This window comes from Ambystoma mexicanum, chromosome 2q (assembly GCF_040938575.1).
Source record: "Ambystoma mexicanum isolate Mex_15411 chromosome 2q, UKY_AmexF1_1, whole genome shotgun sequence".
In the NCBI taxonomy this organism is placed as follows: domain Eukaryota; kingdom Metazoa; phylum Chordata; class Amphibia; order Caudata; family Ambystomatidae; genus Ambystoma; species Ambystoma mexicanum.
Window position 1 is genome coordinate 1,418,598,958 of NC_090924.1, and position 23,430 is coordinate 1,418,622,387.

General features: G+C 46.3%; 1 protein-coding gene across 2 annotated transcripts in view; it reads right to left on the reverse strand.

The window, feature by feature from the left end:
* Window positions 1–1,390: 1,390 nt before the first annotated feature.
* The window catches only part of CHN2 (chimerin 2), a 938,196-nt gene continuing 916,156 nt past the window's right edge, over window positions 1,391–23,430 (reverse strand). For both annotated transcript variants that reach the window (XM_069648929.1, XM_069648930.1), the window contains 3 exons: window positions 15,272–15,409; window positions 10,464–10,569; window positions 1,391–7,641 (listed from right to left, as the gene is read on the reverse strand). In XM_069648929.1, the coding sequence (XP_069505030.1) occupies window positions 7,470–7,641; window positions 10,464–10,569; window positions 15,272–15,409 (416 nt within the window). In that variant the 3' untranslated portion in view covers window positions 1,391–7,469. The remainder of the gene's footprint in view (window positions 7,642–10,463; window positions 10,570–15,271; window positions 15,410–23,430) is intronic.

A 23,430-nucleotide genomic window follows, 5' to 3' on the forward strand; every position in this document is an offset into this window, starting at 1 on the left:
CATTTTTCAGGACCCAGGTTTGGGGGTAGCCATGCCGTAAAAACGGCATGGCTACCTCCAAACTCCTAATGAGGCCCATAGTCTTAACCATGACCGATTCTGGAAATTCTTGAACAGAATACTTGTCTGTTCCAGCAAAATTAGATATCATTTAAGAAAAATAAATAAAAACCATTTCAGATAGAGAATGATTTCAAATGTAAGGTTAGAAAAAAGGGAGAACTTTCTGAAGAATTTGAAGACATTTAGGGCCCGATTCATGGAATTATTTGCGTGGAAAATAGGGTACTTGCGTGCCAAACTGCATGCAAATCTGCATTTGTCGATTCACGGAATCGAATGCATAGTACTTTTCCAGGACTTGCGTTGAACTCGCGCAGGCTCAGCACCTCTGTGCGAGTCATCGAGCGTCTTGCGCGAGACACACACAGAGCGTGGCCTGCACAGGTGGTGCAGTAGGGGGGCGGAACAAGGAAAATAGGGAAAGATATGTGAAAAAGTGTGCGTTACGAGTGACGGCTCGCAGGCAATCCCTTGCACACCCACAATTGTGCCGAAAAACACGTATTCATAAACACCTGTGCAGCCTCTTGGCATAGTAATGGCCACTTGCGTGTAGGATTTGCAGCGCGGAGGTGGGTTTGCATGTCGAATATCGGCTTGCGTGTACACAACCGGGCTTCCTATCTGACTTAGCGGTGCGCGTGCTCAGTTTAGCGGGGTGCAGAAATGGTTTACAGGGTTTGCATGCAGATTTCCAGAGTAATTACTGAGTTACAATTTTTCATACGCATGTTGGTGGGGTGCTGACAACAGTTACTGGGCACCCTATGCATCGTCCCCGAGATGCAGACCTGCTTGCTGGGGACCCCACACACCGTTTGAAGGGTGCATGCATTCACACCCGGGGTGAGCGCCCAAAGGTAGCTGTTCTGGCTGTTTATGCTTTGCTTGTCAGGGGCGTTTCGGGCGCGACTCGCGAATACAGTGACTTTGCACAGTAAATTCCATGAATATGCGGGGCGCGCATTTTTTATTCTGCGCGCAGGCTCGTGCAGTGTCTTTCTCAGCACGCGGCCCTTGTAGGATTTCTGCGCACATTTGCATGAATAGGGCCCTTCGCTTTGTTTTAGCAAGAGGGTGCTATCAATTAACCCACAATTCTTAATCAGTTGTAAAGGACCTCACAACTATTTTAGGATTAAAATGCAACAATGAATAGGCGGCAAGTTCAGGATCACTGCGGAGTGTCACTGATAAAGTGATTTCATTTGTGTGTTTTCTGTGAGCGTATGGAGTTTATTTGTATACATACAAACACAGCATTTATGAAACACTCTAGCTGTTAACCTTGGTAATACACAAAATAAATAAGCAACGGACACAAGAATGTATTCAACAGATTTATTCTTTTGATCCATGTTTGATGCTCTCAAAGGTTGCGATGCAGAAAAGAATCATCTTTTTAGCCCGTTTACAAAATGTCATATGATACAATCGGTAGTGCTGTACAAGTTGGATAGCACGGCACGAGGCGGGTAGAGCTCTCCACACTAGACAACGCTCTACTTTTTGGATAGTACTTCACAGGTTGGACAGCACTGTCTATTTTTGATGCAGCGGTACAGGATAGAAAGTGCTGCAAAAGTTGGACAGCACTGCATATTTGTGTTAAGAGTAGTACTGGTTGGATAGTGGTGAACAGGTTGGGCACTGCTGCACAGGGTAGATAGCACTGTATATTTTTAGATAGAGCTGTACGTTGGAAAGTGCAGAACAGGTTGGACAGAACCTATATTTTTGATAGAACTGTTCTGGTTGGATAGTGCTGCACGGGTTGGACAGTGCTGTACACTTTGGATAGTGCAGTACAGGTTGGACAGCACTGTACACTTTGGATAGTGCTGTACAGGTTGGACAGTGCGGCATGAGTTGGACAGCGTTGTACACTTTGGATAGGGCTATACAGGTTGGACAGTGCTGCACGGGTTGGACAGCACTGTACACTTTGGATAGTGCATTACAGGTTGGACAGTGCTGCACGGGTTGGACAGCGCTGTACACTTAGGATAGGGCTATACAGGTTGAACAGCACTGTACACTTTGGATAGTACAGTACAGGTTGGACAGTGCTGCACGGTTGGACAGCACTGTACACTTTGGATAGTGCAGTACAGGTTGGACAGTGCTGCACGGGTTGGACAGCGCTGTACACTTAGGATAGGGCTATACAGGTTGAACAGCACTGTACACTTTGGATAGTGCAGTACAGGTTGGACAGTGCTGCACGGTTGGACAGCACTGTACACTTTGGATAGTGCAGTACAGGTTGGACAGTGCTGCACGGGTTGGACAGCGCTGTACACTTAGGATACGGGGATCAACATGATCATGGAACTAACCTCGATGGAAGATTCCTCTGCAGGCCAGGACTCAGGGTGGCTGATAGGGGCGTAGGAAGCCAGTCCCATGCCAAGCTCACGCGTCCCCTACTATCCGCCTGTTGGGATCATCTTTGGTTGTCCTATGAACCAGATCATCGCTGATAGGGGATGGTCTTCAGCCACTCAGATTACTTCAAGCTTTAAGAGTCCGAATGCCAGCCAGGCAAACTTTCTGCATGACTAGTTAAGTGAGGGTGTCACAAGAGCAAGACCCCAAGGTGCTGTGTAGGTTTACGGCTAATTGGGCTATTTTCATGCTCAGTTGGACGTAATCTTGTAGTTAGGACCAAAGCAGGTGTTTATGGACTTATCAATGAAAGATTTGCACCTCGGAATGACAGATTGACCAATAAAAATCTGTCTTTCCTGGGCATGATGCTCTAATCACCGCCATTAAAATAGAAAAGGGACTAGGTTGGATGACGGTGGCCATTTTGGAACATGTTTCTTATGGCTCCTGTCATGCTCTCGGGAGCTAGTCCATCTTCCAACTTCCAACTTAATAGATGCAGCCAAAGGTTTTTTAATTTTTCTTTCTCCGACGGGAGGTGGGCTCGCACTGAGCGGAACTCCTGCCAGACAATGTCTGCACCCCGGTAAATCCCAGTGGGGTGTGTAAAGCGTTCAAGCCCCGGTGGGAGTGAGGGGTGTACATGGGCTTTAACGGGCTGGAGTCCGAGCTGCGGTGCTCGCTTCACTCTGGCCTGTGTACGTTCTGGCTGGTGGGCCGTTAAAGCCCATGTCCTCCCCCTCCCCCGCTAGGACGTGAAAGCTATATTTTGGCAGCTGAAGGTACTCAGACACTACCACTTACATATTATTCAATGGAAGAAGAACTCAGTGCCCTTCTTCAGGGACATATTTTGTGTCTGCTGCCAGTACTCTTTTATCGAATCAAGGGAAAGAGTATGAAGATGCAAAGTACACCCGCTTTCAAGACCACATAGCTCTCTTCATCAGGGAGCGTGGAATGATGGTCCCAAAGAAGTCTGCTCCTGCCGCATGCTTTAGAGTGGAGAGGCCTGTCAGAATTCACAGTGAGGACTTCGGTGAACTTCCACTCAAGGGATGCAAAATAAATAATAAAAATAAACTCTTATCTGCACCAGGAAACCCCTCGGGCAGGAACACCCCGAAATCCCTGGAAAAGGCCAAGCAAGGGTCAAATACGCACATTACACGCAAACGTATCATCACATAAACACCTGCAAATCCCATAGAGCGAAAAAGACATTTTCAGAATTATAAGCAAGTTAAGGAAACAAAAAGAGCTAAGAAGGAACTACGAGAAGTGTCCGATCAATGGCTCCCCCACGCCTAAGACTGGAGATGTAGTTCTGTACCATGAAAGATTCCAAAACATAGAGGGGGCAATGCACAGCAAGGTTGCCCTGGGCGTGAGATGCCCCTGCAGACTTTATCATAGTAAGTAAGGAGTAGGTCTGCGTTACTCTGGGAGTAAGCCAAGGGTACACCAAAGTACTCATAGAAACTTCTCGTTGAATCACATGGCCCTCTAGGAGTAGGTCAAGGGAACATCAGAAGTACTCAATGTGACTTCTCTGTGAATCACATAGTCCTCTAGGAGTAGGTCAAGGGAACATCAGAAGTACTCAGAGTAACGTCTCTGTGAATCACATAGTCCTCTAGGAGTAGGTCAAGGGAACATCAGAAGTACTCAATGTGACTTCTCTGTGAATCACATAGTCCTCTAGGAGTAGGTCAAGGGAACATCAGAAGTACTCAATGTAACTTCTCTGTGAATCACATAGTCCTCTAAGAGTAGGTCAAGGGAACATCAGAAGTACTCAGAGTAACGTCTCTGTGAATAACATAGTCCTCTAGGAGTAGGTCAAGGGAACATCAGAAGTACTCAGAGTAACGTCTCTGTGAATCACAAAGTCCTCTAGGAGTAGGTCAAGGGAACATCAGAAGTACTCAGAGTAACTTCTCTGTGAATCACATAGTCCTCTAGGAGTAGGTCAAGGGAACATCAGAAGTACTCAGAGTAACTTCTTTGAGGATGGTGCCCATTACCACAGGCTTATGAGTGGTGGTCCGACAGTGAAAAATGCCCCTTTTTGTAGTCCACAGGATTCAGTGTGAATTTCTTACCGCCAGTGGTAATAGTGCCTGGTAAATCTGCTGAGTTGTGGGGGCAAAGTGGAGAACTGCCCTCCAGAAAGACGCTGGAGGTAAATCCTCCATTTTACCACCAAATCTGTATTGTGGTGCGGTAATGCGGTGGTAAACTTGTTTACTGCACCTCACTACTTGTAATGAGGCCCATTGCACCTGAAATGGAATCAGAGATTATGAGAGCACGTGTGGAGGGTGTGGGGGGCTGCACACGGCCCCAATAGACCGGCCTCATATCCTATCCCTACGGACTATGGCTCACTTTCAAATGGAACTATTTACATTAAATTAACACGAAAATAAAACATTACCATGCCACAAAATGCCTGAAAATGAATATTATACTCCCAGGAATGTATGACATATATAAAAATGGGATATGCTGTCTGGACTGCCTGAATGAACTACCTCCCATGGTATGGTCTGCTTTGTGATGGTCTGTCTGGAGCAGCAGGCAAAATTACCCACAAATGCCCACTTTTTATGCGTGAATGTGGACAGACGATGAGATGGGGGCGGTTGAGTTCTGAGGCAGTCAAGGGGCATAATACTGAGTCACAGGTAAACGCCATTCGAACAACATTACAAACAAGAATTAACAAGGAAGCGGCGCTAGAAAGATCCAGATCAATGCACTGCACTGACCTCTTCATCGAATAAAATAACGTGTGCAGCTCTGACAAAAAAGAAGGACAACAATATAGTTATGCAGGACAGGGGTACAAGCAGCTTGATTCATATAAATACGCCTCATTTATGTAGTAATCAGAATGTGTGCACCAGAGAGTACTCCTGCAGAGCGCTGGCACATCCAGTCTCCAAGAGAGCGGAAGTGTGCATAGAGATGGGGAACATGTCATTCGAAATAGAGGACGGACTATTCAAGAAGCTTCTACAAAGCCCTGCCTTCTGCCCAGGCTCTAACAGACATTAGCACCCTGGAAGGCGGGCGCCAGACAATCAGGAGGCTCACAACACGGGCTGTACTGTATGGTACAAGCCCGCGGTCAGAGCCGGCGCCCCCCTTCCCTGCTCCCCCTCCCACTTCTTCTCTTAAGACCCACATAGATCCCTACGCAGGTGTTAAAATTGTTTTTAAAAAATTGTAAATATAAAAGAAACTTACCATAAGCCAGGCCCGAGCCGTGCATTCCTGTTGATCAGGAAGCCAGTTTTCAATGTTGATGACGTTCAAAGTCACCAATATAGAAAACAGACTTCCTGTCAAACAGGACTGCAAGGCTTCGGGCCGCGCTTCTAAGGAAAGTTGATTTTTTATTTTAAATATACCCCATTTGCACCCGTGTAGACAGCTTCACGTGTGCTAATGGCAATATGCCCCTCGATGGCTGGGTCCACCCTGTGGGTCATGGCCCGACACCCTTGTTAAGGGACCCTCACTTCGCTCGGGCACTTAACTTGGCCAGAGGCCGGTTACCCGCTGGGTGGCCCGCCACTTCGGGGCACATCGCCTCAATAGATATGCTGCATATCAATAATCAAATCACCATCTGTGGTGATATTTAAAATAGGACATGGTGGTGTCTCACAGCACCTAGAACGGTAATAATGTTTATGCTGCACGAAGGCGTACATTGAAAGCTGATCTAAACAGAGGAAAGACTTCAAAAAGAAGCCTGTGAGCCCCTTAAAGCCCCCCCCCCCAAAGCAACTCCCACAACTGAAGTAAATTTAATTGGGAAGTGGTTTCAATCCAAATTCGGTGCGCACGCATGAATTAAATTATGAAGCACCAGGAGTGCAATTTAAACAGACCCTTATTGGGTGGAGAAAAATGAGAAAGCAGTGAAATTACTGCAGAGGGAATTTCTCCATAATTATTCACTCCCTGTGCCTCGACGGAATAGCTAACTACGGCATGTTTAACTTGAGGCGTAGCACTCGCCAGAGCAAAAGTGAGGAAATGGGCACGGCTTAAATAGCAGACGTAAACCACTCAAACAGAATTAATCGCAAAAAAAAAAGGTGAACATGCCAAAATCCCCACAGCGATATTCATAATTCAGAGCAACACTACACTAATTCATGTGGGGTCCACTCTATGATGGGTATTCCATTTGAATGTCCTACATTCGATTGACTTTACTCCAGAGTGAGAATAGTAATGTTACTCCAGCATCATTTTCGGAGTAAAGATAAGTTAGCTTCAGGGAGTAATTCTACTTTTATCCAATGTAGAGACACGACTCAACATCCTGGATGTATGTACAGTTCCTTTTTTGGGGTCAACAGTTGACAGCTACAGGAATGGCCCTTTGAGTCCACACTCTAAGTCAGGGACTTTCTGTGGCATCCCACTGGCCTGTGCTCAAGGAAACTGAATGCAAACCAATGCCTGAATAACGTTCCAGATGCTTCCTGCTTCATCTTGCTCTGGGAGTCCTGCCTTTCCTAATGATTTCAGCTGCGTTAAGAAGGTCCTTCACATTTGACGCGGTGCTTTTTACCCCATCGTCTAGGGTGGAATGCACTGAATACGCCACAGTGCCCGTTTCCTGGGACCTTAAGGGACATTTATATGAGCGTTTGGGCGCCATCTTGCCTTGGGGCCCCCTGATGAAGAATCCATGCACAGTACGAGGACAGTTATCTGATTGGCTGGTGCCTCTGAAAGAGCTGACTCAGTCTCGCGTCTGTGCAATTGCCATGACTGAGTCTGACCCAAGTCTACCTCCCACTGCCCACCTCAGAGGCACCAACCTGCTCTCTTACAGAGGCCTATCCTTGCAGTCCCAGGTGCACACATGACCCAGCACCAATGTCACATATCCCTGGCGGGAAGGGCTGTGTCATGCTCAGTCCTTCCAGTGCCACAGACACCAGAAGAGGATCCGCATGGCTCAGAAGGGGGTAGAAACTGCGCCTTTAGAAGAGGACGTCTTCGTTCTGGATCAGCGTCTGCACGATCTGCTTCTGGTAGCGCATGTCGTTGAGCGTGGCCAGGGCGCTCTCCTCAGGGGGTCGCATCAGCGTGGGCCCAAAGACGATGCCCAAGTTCTCGGGGCTCATGAAGTTCTCCTTCTCGTGGAGGGTCACCCTGCAATGAGAAAGAGGTGCAGGGGTCAGCTCGCACTGTAACAAGTGCAGCTTCTAGGACTTGTGGAGCTCTACAGATTTAAAGGACCTCAACAAATGCCCCCCACCCCCTCCAATCCTATCTTGGCTATGTTGAGGTGGGCGTGAGCAGATTACGCGTGGCCTGTCGGTGGGTAAAAGTGAGACCTTCCAGTTGTCGGTGTAGTGTGGCTGTTGTCAGTTTTGGATGCCTTTGCCCGGTGTGCATTGATAGGACTGCTTGCAACAGGCCTAGATGCCAGCTTGCACTGAAGTGACAGGTGATTCTTTTCACTAAACAAATGTAAATATTTTGATGCTCTTTAAGGGTAAGATTTACACTGCCAAGATTCAAGCCCTGTGGCCGTGGCATCACCAAATCTGGCCCTCAACTGGCTGAGCTATCTTGCCAGCAGTGCAGGTTGCCAGTTGCCAGTGCAGCACTGCTGCTGACAGTGCTGTACGCCGGCGCTCCGTGCAGTGCATTAGAACTGCATAGTGCTGTAGGATGGTTGCCGGAGCTTCAGGAGTTTTGCAAGACTTCTGCAGGGAGGGGAGGGAGCTGAAGTCAGCGTGAGTTACGGGGGGCAAGGGACGCCGCATTCCATGCTGCAGTCCGGTGGTTCCATCTGTCCAGGTAGGAGTATGACAGACCTAGGTACGGGGGTGAGGCAGGATTGCAAGCCCATAGGCTGCAATCCTGGGGTCCGGCTTCCAAAGCGGGAGGAAAAGAAAGACAAGATGGCGGGAGTGGGTGGAGAGGTCTATTTCTAAAGTGACCTCAGGGATCGAAGTTCTGGGGGGTTCTTTCAAGGCAGAAGTGCAAGAGAGTTAGGGGGAACAGGTGCCCCAGAAACCTTTAATAATTACATGGGGCATTTCTATGGTGCCTTTGGGGGCAGCACGGGGATAGAAGCACAGACGCCCCAATTTTGCTTAACTGTAGAGGGTGCCAGTCCATTTTTAGTGGGGTTCTTCGTTCATGGGCATTGGGGTTCTGGGGTGGTCAGGTGATCCTGTAGCAGCAAGGAAAGGCAGGGCTAGTGGGGGTCCACACATGAAAGGGATGCGTCCTACCCAACCCCTGGAAAATGTGATGGAGGAACCCTTTAGAAGACCTGTCCTGGGATTCAGGTTAAACTGGGGGTACCATCTGAAAGCGAAGGGGCGGGAGTTCTTTTATCAGGTCATACAGCTGTTACTGCTGTATGGCTTCTGCTAGTAAGTCAGTGTTGTTATAATTGCTGGGCATCCTGCATGCGTGCTTCAGTGCTGTGCAACTGCTCTTGGTGCTGAAAGCCTTCTGTTGGTGCACACGTACTGCTATATAGCTGCTGTTAGTGCTGTGTGGCTTCTGCTAGTAAGTCAGTGCTGTTATAATGGCTGGGGATCCTCTATCTGTGCCTCAGTGCTGTGCAGGTGCTGTTATTCTTGAATGCCTTCTGTTGGTGCTCTAGTTCTGCTATATAGCTGATGGTAGTGCTGTATGGCTTCTGCTAGTAAATCAGTGCTGTTATAATCGTTTGGCAACCTCTATATGTGCTTCAGTGCTGCACAGCTGCTCTTAGTGCTGAATGTCTTCTGTTTGTGCGCTAGTCCTGCTATATAGCTGCTCTTAGTGCTGTATAGCTTCTGCTAGTAGGTCAGCACTGTTATAATTGTTGGGTATCCTCTATCTGTGCCTCAGTGCTGTACAGCCACTCTTATCCCTGAATGCCTTCTGTTGTTGTTCTAGTACTGCTATACAGCTGCTGTTAGTGCTGCATGGCTTCTGCTAGTAAGTCAGTGCTGTTATTGTAGGGTTCTGGTGGTGCTGCAGTAATACTATGGCCAGCGCTAGTGTTGTATGAGTTTTGCACATTCTCTAGTACTCACAGCTTTTGTGTGCTTGAGTACTGTTATCAGTGCTGAACATCTTTTGTTGGTGAACCAGTACTGCCATCAGTGCTGTATGGCTGCTGTTATTGCTGTACATCATCTGTTGGTGCTCTAGTACCGCTACCAGTGCAATATTGTTGCTGTTAGTGCAGAGTGGTTTTGCGATTACTGCAGCACTGCTATCAGTGCTGTACATCTTCTGTCTTTGCCAGAAGCCGGATAACCCTGAAAAATGGCTGACCTTACTACTGCCTACTTATACCGGTGCCCCAGCACTACTTTCAGTGCTGTGATTCTGCTTTGGTTGCTGCACATCTCCTGTTGGGGAACCAGTACTGTACGGCTGCTATTAGTGCAGTATGCCTTCTCTTGGTGCTGCCTGGGTGCTACCAGACCTTTATGGCGTCTGTCTATACTTCTGTGATGTACAGCTTCTGTCAATGTCTCAGTTGGGTATAAATTCTGTCACTTCCGCCATCATTCGGACACTTGTAGCCATTACTATCTGGCTTTTGCCAGTGGTATTGGCTACTGGCTATTGCCAGTGTGGCTATATTGCGAACCTAGCTAGGAAGCTAGGCAGGACCCTGCTGTAAAACAGGGGTACAGGTGATTGCAGGCAATCCTCCACTAGAGTCATTGCTATACAAATCATGATAAGGAACTAGCTGCCATTTTCTAGGCAAGTCTACTGCAGAGACTGTGCAAACAAAATGGCTGCTTCTGAGCTCTCCACCACAGGCTCCATGCGTAATCTGCTCTCTGCTCCATCTGCTCTGACTTTCTATTGGGTGGAGCCCACACCTGACTAATTTGTTTACCCACTACCGTCAGCCAAAGTCCTTCCACTCTTGTTCCCCATCAATGCCCCTGTTTGAGGTGAAAAGGAGAGCCGAAGCTGCCTGGGAGTAAGGGAGGGGCACTTACTTCTTCAGATGGATCATCAGGTATCTAAGGGTTTCGAAGTGCGCCGGAGGCAGCAGCATGAGGGCTTCGTGCACGGCTTCTAAGCGCTCATCTAGATTAGAGATTTCTAAAACAAAACAAAAGAATACATTGCTTTCATACCAGGCAAATACATATATGCAACATGGCAAAGGCAGGTCTTATTTCTGTTAGTGCTCTTGACCCTCAATTAATGCAAACTTCAGCTCCCAAAGGGTTTTCCTGAGGGTGGAAGTGACCTCTTGTTCTACCCTCAGGACTTTGGGGCAAGTAGGCAGCTGGGCACTAAAGCATCTCAAGGGGAAGGCCAGGGGCACAAATAGGGTTCTTTGATTTGTCTCATCCAGATCCCTCTCCCCATAAAGGGGTGATTTCTTGCATCATTTTTCAATGTTCCTACGTTCAGAAGGTACGACGTTTTCACGCCCGGTTTTCTTCACATAGTTTTTTCTGACATATTTTTTTGGCGAAAAAACGAATTGAAAAATAAGGGGAAGGGAGGGGCAGTGGTTAAGGGGATATAATGCAGAGGGGTGGAATAGGTCGTAAATACTAGAGAAAAGGGTTTGGGGGAACCTTCCAAAAAATGAAAAAATAAACATTTCAATGAGTTTTTTTGGCAAAGAAACTTCAGGGGAAAAAATCAATTAAAAATAAAACGGGCAATGTAAGAACATAGCGCCATCCAGAAAAAGGAAAGAGAAATCCCAAATAAAGAACGAGAACATAAATGGCATGCTTAAAATGTCTTTTCCAGTTGTGGGGTCTCAGAGGTATTGTTGAACATGCTTCCATCAACTCCCTTTGGGCAGTTGGAGACTCTTATAAATCCAATTGCTACGCTGAGAGCAAAATGAAAGACTCTTGGGAAACAGAAGGCGGAGAATTCAACCTCTCTTTTTACCTAATGAATGACTGTAGCCAGCACCACCCCGCATCGGGAGCGTACATGGCCGGTAACAGCCCGCCAGCCCGAGCCTAGACAGGCCCGAGTAACGCAAGGCTCCTTGTTGCCTCCCCACAATCAAGATGGCGCCACCCGGGGAAGGCCCTGGTATGGCTAGAAAACGCGGGTGATGCACTGTGTTTTTGCCCGGATTTACAGCCACCTCATTGGCTGAGCACCCTTCGCGGGGGCAAATTCAATTTAATTGTCACAGAAGTCATTTACTTTCAATTTCTTAAGCCTGGCAGAGGGTTGACTTCCAAAACAATAGAACAACTTGAAATTTGTTGGAAGCGGAAAATAATAACTTCCTCTCCTCAGAATGTACCAGAAGCTCGGGAGTAGAGTAAGTATGGAGAGAAGGTAGAGGAGGGTCTGATTGAGTGATGGAGTTGGGCGGCTGGCCTGGAAGGCTCGGTCATTGTTGGGGGTTGGAAAGCCATGGGTGTTTTGTTGATGCCTTGTCTATTGGTTAGCATAGATTTTTGAAGTGAGAACCCCAGGCAAATCAATGGTATTCATAAGCTGAGGCTGATTCTATTTTAGAAAAATCAGCTACCACAATAAGAACTGTGCCCATGGTTCTCTGTGCCATGCCACCTGTAGCAAAAGGGCTTAATGGGAATCGCCACATGGACTGGGAAATGGAACTCCCAGGTCCCAGAACCTGAGAAGGGGATTAAGCAGTGTTTTCCAGGGCAAAGACTACGCCTCCCAGAATTCTCCTGTCTTAGGACAGGGAAACTCAGAATAGGTACAAAAAGAGCAATTATGGATTTTGGAGGCAGGAGATGGTGTTAGAACCCCTTCTTGCCCCCAACATTCTTTAGGGGGAGAAACCGCCCCAAAGTCTGCCCCTTGAGATGCTCCTGCAGCCACATGGGGCGGGGGAGGGTGACATCAGTAAAGAATTAAGGAAAAGGCAACAGAGCTGCTGGGAGTCACAAATGTCTGGCCCAGCAATGAAGCAAGCATTGGGGCTACACCCTTCCCAAACCAGAGGGCAATGGAGGGAGCCTGGAAGCAGACGGGCCACCATGGAATGGACCATCCAGAGGTGTGGAGAATGCATGGCCAAGTAGTGTCGGGGTATGAGGGAAAGTCAATACCAAGGGGCTAGTTTAGGGTCAATACTAGACCAGATGGGAGCCTGCAGTGTGAGGCACCAATAGGTAAGGACTTAACTAGGCGGAGAGGACATATGAAAGAAACCCTCACCGGCTGGGAAATTGGTGGAGCCTCAAGGAAGTGGAGGACCAGGCAAAGCTACCCAGGGATCAGAGGACACAGAGCCCAAATACAGGGATTTGACCATGGCACCGGCCGATGACCCAGAGGCCTGAATGGGTACCGAAGAATGAAAGGAGAAGTTGGTAATAAGGCCTAAGTGAGTTTGCTTTCAGTAGAAAGGCTCGGGAGGAGCCAGATAAGGCACAGCACGGAGAGGGAAAGAGTAAGCAGGCCAGCTCAAGGAAAAGGGAGCAGCCAATGGGAGTGAGAAGTCAGAGGAAGACTCTGGGGAACAGCATAAGAAGTCAAAGCCCAAAGGGTAGAACTTGAAACAGGAAAAGGAGGAGAAGAGTGGGTGGAAAAGAGCAGATGTGATTAGAGGGAGGAAGGAAGGAATATTGGCCAGCTGAATATATAAAGTAAATAGAATATTGAACCCCAAAATCCAATCCCAAAATGAAAACCCCATAGAGCCAGGAAGGAGGATAGTAGATACATATTTCATATTTTATAACCAAAGCACAGGCCCGGCATTCGAACATGTGTTGCTCCAAGACAAACACGTTGCCCCCGATCTATCCTCCTGCCTCAGATAGACAATATGTTATGAGTCAAGGAGGGTGAGTTGATCTGGGAGGAAGTGAAAGTAAAGGAAGAGAAGGAAAAGGAAGAAGACCTGCATTGTGCAGTGAAGAACTTGCACCAAGAAGGGAGAAAAAAGGCGAAAGGAGTCAGCGAACAGACAGATGGGAATGAGAGGGCAAGGAATCACAGGAAGAGAGAACACAGGAGAATCCTGGAGGAGAAGGAAGGGAGGGAGGGAGCCCTGGATGGACAGAAGACAGAAGCCAACTCCACTGGGGATGAAGTGGAAGAGAAGCACGAGGAGGGAAAGATCAGAGGAAGCAATGGAAAAGAGGAGAGAGGAGGAGGAGGAGAGGAGGGACGAGAAGAGGAGAGGAGAGTATAAGACAGGAGAGGAGAGGAGAGAGGAGGAGGAGGAGAGGAGGGACGAGAAGAGGAGAGGAGAGTATAAGACAGGAGAGGAGAGGAGAGAGGAGGAGGAGGAGAGGAGGGACGAGAAGAGGAGAGGAGAGAAGAGGAGAGGAGAGTATAAGACAGGAGAGGAGAGAGGTCTTTGCACAGAAGAGACCCAGACAGAAAGAGGGAGAAGCATTCTTGGAACAAACAGAAAGACAAAAACCACAGAGAGGAGAATAGCAGAGACCCCTAAGAAAGGCATCAGGGAACAATCTCCAGTGAGGGCAAGACCAAAGAAGACACTTGCCAGAGCAAGAGGAAAGTCAGGGGAGGCGAGAACCAAGAGCAATCCCAGCAAGCGGAGAAAAAGAAGATGCCCCTGAAGGGCACGAGCAGATGGAGCAGGGGAAGATTGGTCACTTACAGGAAATCAATGGTCACTGCATAACCGACCAATACGGTAGTACAACGGACACAGGAAAATGGTGAATGCGAGTCGGAAAATATGAGTTACATGAACCCCAGGAGAAAAGACAGACACACATCTTAAATGAGAAGAAATCACAAGTCCACAAACAATTTACCATAGTTATTTAATTCTTTTATTTCTAACCCACTTAATACCTGAGTTCCATTTCTAAGCGTGGATCTGGGATCAAACCTCTGTTGCTCTGTGTGGTCTTGCATCCAAGACCAGGACATTGCCCCTGTGCTATCCTCCTTGTTGTCTAAACAACAACTCAAGTGCTCGTTTAAGCCTAGTGACAGTCTGGAACAAATTCAATGAAAGCAAATGTCAAATCTTAGTCTGTGAGATTGGTTCACAGCCCAAGAGCATATTCTATAAGGATCCATATGAGCAATATTTCAGACCAGTGTGTGGGGTCGGATGGGGACTAGACCGTGGGAAGGCCTCTCAACAAGGGTTGACGTAGATTCAGTAAATCATCACGTGACCTAACACCTGTGATGGGTGGTGTTGATAGTGATTGTTACTATATCTTCTGTCCCCTTAGATCCACTCTACTTCCATAAGTTGAACATCAAATCAACATTTGGAATTGGGAGGTCAAACCTGCACTTGGTAGTAAAGGAATCACGTGATCATGATAGAGGCTAAGAACATAAGTTACCCGGTCACTCTACATGAAGGGAGCTCGCCAGCTTTCAAAACCACCCCGGACAGGTCTATAGGAATAGAGAAGGGCTTTCAACTGCTTCTGGAAAGCCAGTGGGGTTCTGACCAATTTAAGTCCTTCTGAGGCTAGCCAACATAAGTCTGGTAGAGCTGGACCCGTCAGGCTCGCCTGTGAAATATTGGTACCAGCAGGGGCCAATCATTCACACGCCAGGTACGTCTGGGAAAAGAGGAGAGGGGTTATAGATCATAGCACCGAATCAAAAGGATCGAATGACAAAAGGGTCGAGTCAATTCGACCGAAAAAAAGCATCGGCAATTGTTTTTTTTTTTGGGTGTAAAAACACACTTTTAAAGCTAAACTAAAGGGAAAAAAAAGACATTTTACATTTTTTTTCCCTACTTTGGTTTTCGGTCGAATGCACTGTCACCTTTTGCATTCGATCCTTTTGTTTTCGAAACTTTAACTGGATACCGAGAAGAGGATATACTTACTGGCAGCCTCGATGAGCTTTGGGTAGGCCTCATAGGTGATGACTGGAATGGGTAGGTCCCGGAAGTAGAGCTTCAGCGCTCCGGTTATGATATTAATGTCCTGGAAGGCACTGGCAGAGATATCAGCCTTGTCGCCATCTGCAAGAGAAGCATTGCGGGAGTTACAGCGAGTGGGTATGAAAAACAACCAACCAAAGGTCAGGGAAGAATGAAGATACAGAATTGCTGAGCATAATGCCGCTACGAGAGTTCAATGGTGCATTGATCAGTGCATAAAATGCATCCCATAGGATAGATTGAGCTGTTCAACTTTACAAGATCAATTAAATGCGTGTTAAAGTTACTTACCCGTAAAAGAGGGCCTTCAGTAAGGGCACCCTCCCAGGAGTCAGATTCTTAGAAAAAGTCCCTACCATCAGGCGTATCCGCAACAGAGGGCCTTCAGCAAGGGCACCCTCCCAACAATCAGATTCTTATAAAAGTCCCTACCATCAGGCATATCCGCAACAGAGGGCCTTCAGCAAGGGCACCCTCCCAGGAATCAGATTCTTAGAAAAAGCCCCTACCATCAGGCATATCTGCAACACTTCGTAGAGGTTTTCACTTAAAATTATTAATTTGCATTGCTAGGTCTTTTTAAGGAAATCGAGGCACATAAACGGGAAAGCCCATTCATGAGTTGTCGGATTGAAAGTGGACTTGGTCACTTTAAATGTTTAGCAGTGGTGGTTCTGTTCAACCAACAGTTAACCCTTTCTTCCATTGGTAAGGTAGAGGTGGCTTCTTGGAGATCTGGGAAGGATGCCTACCCTTGTTGCAGAACTATTTTTGCAGGTAAGCACATTTTCATCCTTTGACAGGGAGAACTCTTCACATGTGTAAGCCTAATCAACAGAGGAGGGGGGGATACAGGAGGGGACACCCTGAAACCTTCCTGTGGTGCCCTTCTCCTGTTTCTAAGGTAGGTCCAGTAGAACACCGGTCAAACTACTGCATTAAGCGCTGGTTCTATGCCACTTCGACTGAAACAATATAGCCTATGGAAAGGCCCCAAAAAAACTATCTGCAAGCTCATCAAATTCTTATACAAGATGGAAATAACTTCTACGGAATTTGGACAAGATCAGCCGTGCCCTGAAAGCCTTCCAGTGGAATCTGGTAGAAGAGAGTATCAAATTCAAAATCATCAACACTGCGTTCAAGGGCCACCTGAAATAAGACCCTAAGCCTGGCCCACCTCACAGCTAGCAACATATTGTGAAAACAAAATCAAAATATTGAGGCTGAGTACCCCAAAAGGAAATACACCGAATACGGGTTACGAAGGAACATAAAAAATACTTTATTTTATACTGAATCCAGTTACAAAAACAGAGCAAAATCAGATAGCTATTGGCCCTCAGTACAAAACAACGAACTCCAGCGTGGTTCAATGTGTTCAGTGAGGGACGCTGTACATTAGAATGCATTGGCTTAATATACACTTTGTGAGCACGATGTCCAGCCCCATTTCGGGTTAATATTCCACTTAATACATCACCGATCTAGGGTTCATGCCAAGTCTCGAACAACCGCATATAACTGGTTTGCTTTTAATACATGTATCAACAAGCCTATACAGCAACTATGTATTCTGGGGTTTTCCATGTTAGTCTTTTTAAACATTAATACAATGTGGTTAAACAAGTGTTCTATGTTCAGTATTTGAATACATTGTTTTTATAGTATACTCGTGGATTAGTTTCTTTACACGAGTAATCCCTTACACACAAGTCAACGAAGGACAAGGTCTGAGTTCACGACCTCAACAAGTGGCCAGAAGGCAAGTTACATATTAGCTATGTACAGAGGTCAAGACGGCCATGTTGTATTCTTTGGAATGACATCGTCCACCATTTTAACTCACAGGGTGATTTTTACAAAGCGAATCCTAAATGGCGAATTGACCTAAAATGGCGGCTTACATTGATTTTAAGGTCAGGACCTTGCAACGCGGATTCTTTCGCAAGCGACTTACGAGCAGCTTGGTTTAGGCCAATATACATATATTTATTGCATTAGGAGGGACAATATAATTTCTCTTTTGACAATATGATCCAGTGCCTCCAATGCAGCGTGCCACGGATCCGCCAAAGGGATCTGAAAAGGATTAAACTCTATCAAAGTACCAGCCCCTGTTTTTTTTAGAATTCCTTCGCCCAATAACAGATCTTCATGCAAAGTATAGGTCTTTAGGAAGACTCTGAAGACAGCAGAATCGAAAGAACGATTCCCAAACCTATACTCTCTATCAAGAGATCCCAACCCATACACAGGATAGCCTCTAACAGGGTCTAAACCCCATTCAATGAACTACCAAGGGATTGAGTCCATGGCCCAGACCCCCGGGAGAAGAACACGCTGAGATGAGAAACATCTGACAGTTTCACGCATGCCACGGACTGTACTATGAGATCAATATTGACCAAAAGAAGAGCACTGTGGCAGATCCCAAGAAGGAAGCGAATGGCCAGCCATCTTGCATCGCGGCCTCCATGCACATATCAAGTACTCTAAAAGGATGTTCAACTAGTCATGGCCTCTATACGTGCACTGGGGAAAGGTGGCAGAGTGGAGCCACCAAGATGCTGGAACGATCTCAGGAGGTGTCCTGCTCTGTGCTGGACCATGCAGATCCTGAGAGCATGCCCTCTCCAGGTGAGAAACCACTCTAAGTGCCAAATGCTTTAGTGCCAGATCGGAGGCTAGTTTGGTTGCCAGTTGTGGTGTCATGCCAGGTTGGCACAGGAGCGAACAGTGTGTACGGTGTAAAAAGGATGAAGCTCAATTACACGTGTGCAGAGCAGGCCATGTTTCTGTGCATGTCTGGTGAGCCTCTTTAAGGATGGAGGAAGCGATGCCATGCCACAAATGCCAGAGGGCACTGATTGAGAGTTCATTGTAAGTAAAGTGTAGCTTCCCGCAGAGCATACAGCTGCACTCTGGTAATAAATGAGACAGTATATGCCAGAAAATCGCCATTACTTTATCAAGTCAGCCGGGAATAGGCGGTAACCCAAGGGTAATTCCGGAAAACTGGTCCTAACGTCCCCGGCACCTGACATCCTGGTATTATTGGGATATTATGGGCAGCGGAGACAACAGTAAGTTCCCGTTCCATAGAGTTCCATGGGATGGAATTGCCTGAATCACTAGTGCCTGTGATTCAGGCATTTCTTTGCCAGTAGGGGCCTGATCTACCGGCAGGTCAGGACTGCCGGGAGACCTGTGGCCCCCACCGGCAATCTTGTGTTTTGACGGTCCAGAAAGAATGCCGTTGCCAGAATCACCAGCATTTGTTAACGGCAAAGTCATAATGAGGGCCATGAGTTGTACTCAGGGATTGTGCCAGTACACTTCCACTCTTACTGGCCTGGAGTACTTGAGGAGGTCAGGCGGAAGGTGGATGAGATGAAAAGCCTGTCACACAATGGCTGCGCATGTCCCATCTTCCTGGTTCTGATAGCTTGCAGGATCGCCAAGCCCTGTGCTGACAACTAGAAGCTGAACAAGGAAACACTGAGCACCTACCTTAAAGGGGCGAGTTCATTTCCTACCCCCCAGGAGCCTGATGCAAGCCTCTTATGGATCTCTCGCTCCTCTCTTTTACCCCCTCTCCTATCCCCCCTCCCCGGGCTTGCTTCTATGTGTGCGGAATGGAACCCAACTGGGACGGTTTGTGCATTGTGGTCTTGCTTTTGGTAGCCATTGCAGCACTGGCACATGTTTTCTTTTGTAATCCTGTTCTCTGCTATTTCATACTTTTGGGTTCACTTTGTTCAGGGCAATCACGAAGTGGCCTTATAAAGACCGTTCTGACCACATGGCCTCTTTGTGAGCCCACAGTGGCCGCCTTAATGTTCGTTTTCACTGGTTTTGGCCCAGAATAGCCGTGCCTTGGTCGCGAGACTTGATTATATGGGCAAACGCTGAACTGATGGATGTACCATGGTCGTAACTACCTATCCTGAAGTAGCCACAACGAATGGAACAGCGTGGGCGGCTCTGTTGAACGGATATCCTGCTGACGAAAGACCACCAGGAAAACGTAATGATGGACAGAGAGAAAGGGCTGGGTGGTAGTGAATGATATGACTTGACTCCGTTTATGGCAATATTTGAAAACTTAATAAAAAGATTTTTTTTAAATAAATAATTATTTTGGTCAGTCTACCATTGAGTGCCAGTTGCCCTCAGCCATCTTTAGTGATTGGTGGGTTGGCCTTTGTGCCCACCCCCCTTTTGCAGTGGACTTAAGGCTCTACCTGTTCTCTGCTTCCCTCTCGTGCTGCTTTGCTCTGCTGTTAGGAAGAAGCAGGGGTGGTGACCTGCATAAAAGGGTTTTACTACCGATTCCCACTGCTTTTGCAAGTTATAGCCATTTCATACCATACTGGATAGTCACTGAGGCTTGGAACAATCCTTGGTTGGTTTTTTATGCCTCTGGAGGTAGACTAGAGTCCAGGCTTCCTGGAGACTGCTACTGCGTCTCCATATCTGCTGGCTGAAGCCTTCTGCACTAGAACCATTTTATGGGTTGTTCAGGGCCGTATCTTGCTGCCTCCCGCCTTGATCTCCTGCTTGGCTGTTGGTCACTGTCTTTGCTCAGAAGGGTCCTGAGTCTTCAACAGCCCACGTGATCTGGTGCTTAGCATGTCAGAGCGTGCATCCATTTGTTACACCCATCCCGGGCCCTTTCTGCTAAAATGACTGCCTTATTTGTCCACCAAGCAGCCAGGAGTCACCTTCGTAGATTCCCTTCACTCCCCGAGTCTTCCTCGCTGAATGAAATCTTTGCATCAGGCTGGAAGGTCCAAGCCGTGCGAAGGTCATTTGGTCCTTTTCTGGGTCATCGCTGGATCAGGGTGCAAGCCCCTGGGCACCAGATCTTGGAAATCATGCCTGGAAAAGAAACCCTGCACGTATTTATTTATTTATTTATTTATTGTGCATTTGTAAGGTGTTTATACATCAAGAAATTGCTTTTCAAAGCGCCCTGCCAGGTTGTTTCATCATTCTGGGTCTGTTTCACAGAAACGAATGATGTGAGTACTTACCTTAGGATTCTTGGGTGGGTGATTATACATGACACTCACTCTCTGGGATTCCTCTGGTCCAGGGTAGAGATTCTTTTGAGGTGAGTATTAACCACATTTCCCATAGACTTCTATTGGGGGGTCCTCCTGCTCTGCAGCATCTTCTTCTGGGGCTCTCGGTTCATACTCCAACCTCTGGATCACAACATTGTGGTCTCATTTGGTCTCCCCTGGGTCTTTTTTTGCCACGGATTCTGCGCCTGTCGGAGTAGAACAGACTTATACCCAATAAAGAATGTGACCATTCACTGCAATCCCATTGAATCCTATCAAACTTTTAACCTGTCCTGGAACACTCATTAAGTGACCCTGCGATTAGTCACCTGCTTGTGGACATTTTTCCAGTACCCACAATGCGTTCAGTGAGCTCTGGACAAAGAATTAGAATTGAAGTACTTACCTCTGATTAGAATCAATCCCTGCCTTTGATGAATGGTGAATGTATTTTAACATTGTAATTTATATTTGGTGACTAATACATATTTTGCCCCGAACTAAGGTAACTGTTGCTAAAATGTATTGTTCATGTATTTTTCATTCTTGGTAGCATTTGGTTATGGTTTTGAAATGTTTCCCCCTCTAGGGTATGCTTGAGTACCATGTGTGCATTTGTATTATTTTAATACTATGCCCTAAATGGTGCACATTAAGGTGGAGTGCTGGTGTAGGCTTTTGGGATTTTTAGAACACTTTCTCCTATTGGCTAAAAGGTCAACTTCCCTTTTCTCCTATCCCCTGCCTATATGTGTTATGCTGTGACCACCAGGTCTGGGGCGGTCTACATATAACGGGTTTGGTTTATGTCTTTAGTACGCTGTAATTACTTGCTCTGACCTATGGCTGGGCTTTACCTCCTTGTTGTGCAGTCTCCCCCTGTGAATTCATGTTGGGTGCCTTCCTCTAGTAGTGGACCAACACATAGGCAGTGGGTTAAGGAGGTATAGTCTTTTCATTGAAAAAAGATCCATAGACTCTTTTTCCATCACATGTATTCATAGAAATGCTCCCCATCTAAATGAATATTAATAGAGTTGTAGTTCATTGAATGTCCATCTCAACATACCCTATTTCTATTTTATTTGATTTAGTTGATACACAATTTTTTAAATATATTCATAAATACACAATTATACAAAAGCAGCAAAAGCAGCAAAAAGGAGAAAAGAGAATAAAATACCAGGGGTACAAGAGATAAACATATTATACACAAACAATGAATAAAAACAAAAATGCTTCACATTTCTTATACCTTGCAGATGATTCGAATACAATATAAAAAGAAAATGAAAAAATAATAAGAGATAAAATGACCAAACAAAACGCCTCTCGTGCACCAACGGGAACCCATACAAAATTAATTTGAGGCGGCTACAACAGGCAAAACCATTCTTAAGTATTGGACAATAGCGATCTGTACTTTTTCTCTTGAGGTAGAAAACATAATTTGCCATTTGTAGTCACTTGAAGTGCACGTGTGAAAGGTGATAATGTTCTGAAAGAATCTTTCTCTCATCAACATTAAAGACAGACAATCCACTAGCAGATGTTGCAGAGTTTCTTTTTGCTGTACATCAATGCAATATCTGCAGTAGTTCTGTTCCTGCGGGATCAGTTTCCGTCTAGATAATACATCTCCCGTACCCCAGAGATTAAATCTAAACTGTCGGATCGTACAGCTGGAGAAGGACATTTCAGCAGGTACTGAGCAATGATACCGTAAGGCTTGAGACCAAACACCCAAATGTTGAAATCTTTATAGCGCGAGCACTTCGCTAAAGTCCCCGCCCAATCGGCGGGATAGAATTTTACTTTAGCACGGTCAGGGTTCTGAAGTAACAACTCTATTGATACATTATCTCAACATACCTTAATAATGCTTTTTTCAAACAATTTGTAACTTTTAAATACAATATAAATATCGATCTATGGATGTTTGGGTGGGGGAAAGGGTTCAATTATTTTGAAAACTGAGGTTTGGGGGTGTTTGAAGGCCCCCAATAAAAAATTAACACCACACAAGTAAGAGGGAGCTGTTGAGTGCTGGAACACATTGGAGGTCATTACAACCTTGGTGCTAAGTGCACCAACTTTACCACCATGGTGTAAACTACGTTTACACCATGGTGGATGGCGGATTTACCGCCCCATTCCAAGGTGAGTGGGGCGGTAAATCCCCATTTTCCCTTCCCCATTCCCATTTTTGCCCCATAGGGCATAATGGGAGTGGGGAAGGCGCTAATTACGCCGCCGTAAATTACGGCGGCGTAATTAGCACCATGGCGGGTTAGCGCCATGGACTTTAACGCCTGCCAAAAGCAGGCGATAAAGTGGGAATTCAGCGTTAAGGGTTAACGCCGTTGTTAACCCTTAACGCCGGGGTTGTAATGACCTCCATTGTATCTGAATTGAATCAATTGCTTGACTTGCGTAGTATTAGCAAGCTATTTCAGGACTGTGGACCTTTATATTATTGGGGGATTGGGGAAGGGGCCCCTCATTAAAACATGACACTACACTAGTTACAGGGAGCTCTCCAGTGCTGGATTAGATTGTTACTTTTTGTACTCGACGTCAGTGCTGGACAGCTCCCTGTCACGTTATAACGTTATGAATGTTTCAGCGAATTTCCATGCAAAAAAATGTGAAGTGTTTATATAATGAAACTCTATTCGATGAAAGGGTTTCGATGTATAAACACTTTCCACTTTATGTATGGCAATTCAATGAAACATCTTTCAATAAAAAAGTTTCGACGTGACATCACCACGATGTACATCTTGCGATGCAAAGACATGTAACCGGGTAACGAGAGCCCTTTAAGACCATTACTGTTTTTCTTTTATGTTATCTGTGTAGTAATGTGCATTATACCTTATGTACTTGTTTGGCCCCATAGACCTGAAGGTGTGGCTTCTTAAAGCACATATGTTTGTCAGTATATCAGTGTGGTGTGTTTTCTAGAGATGTTTGTGTGTGTGTGTGTGTGTGTGTGTGTGTGTGTACTAGACTGTACCTTTGTGTCCA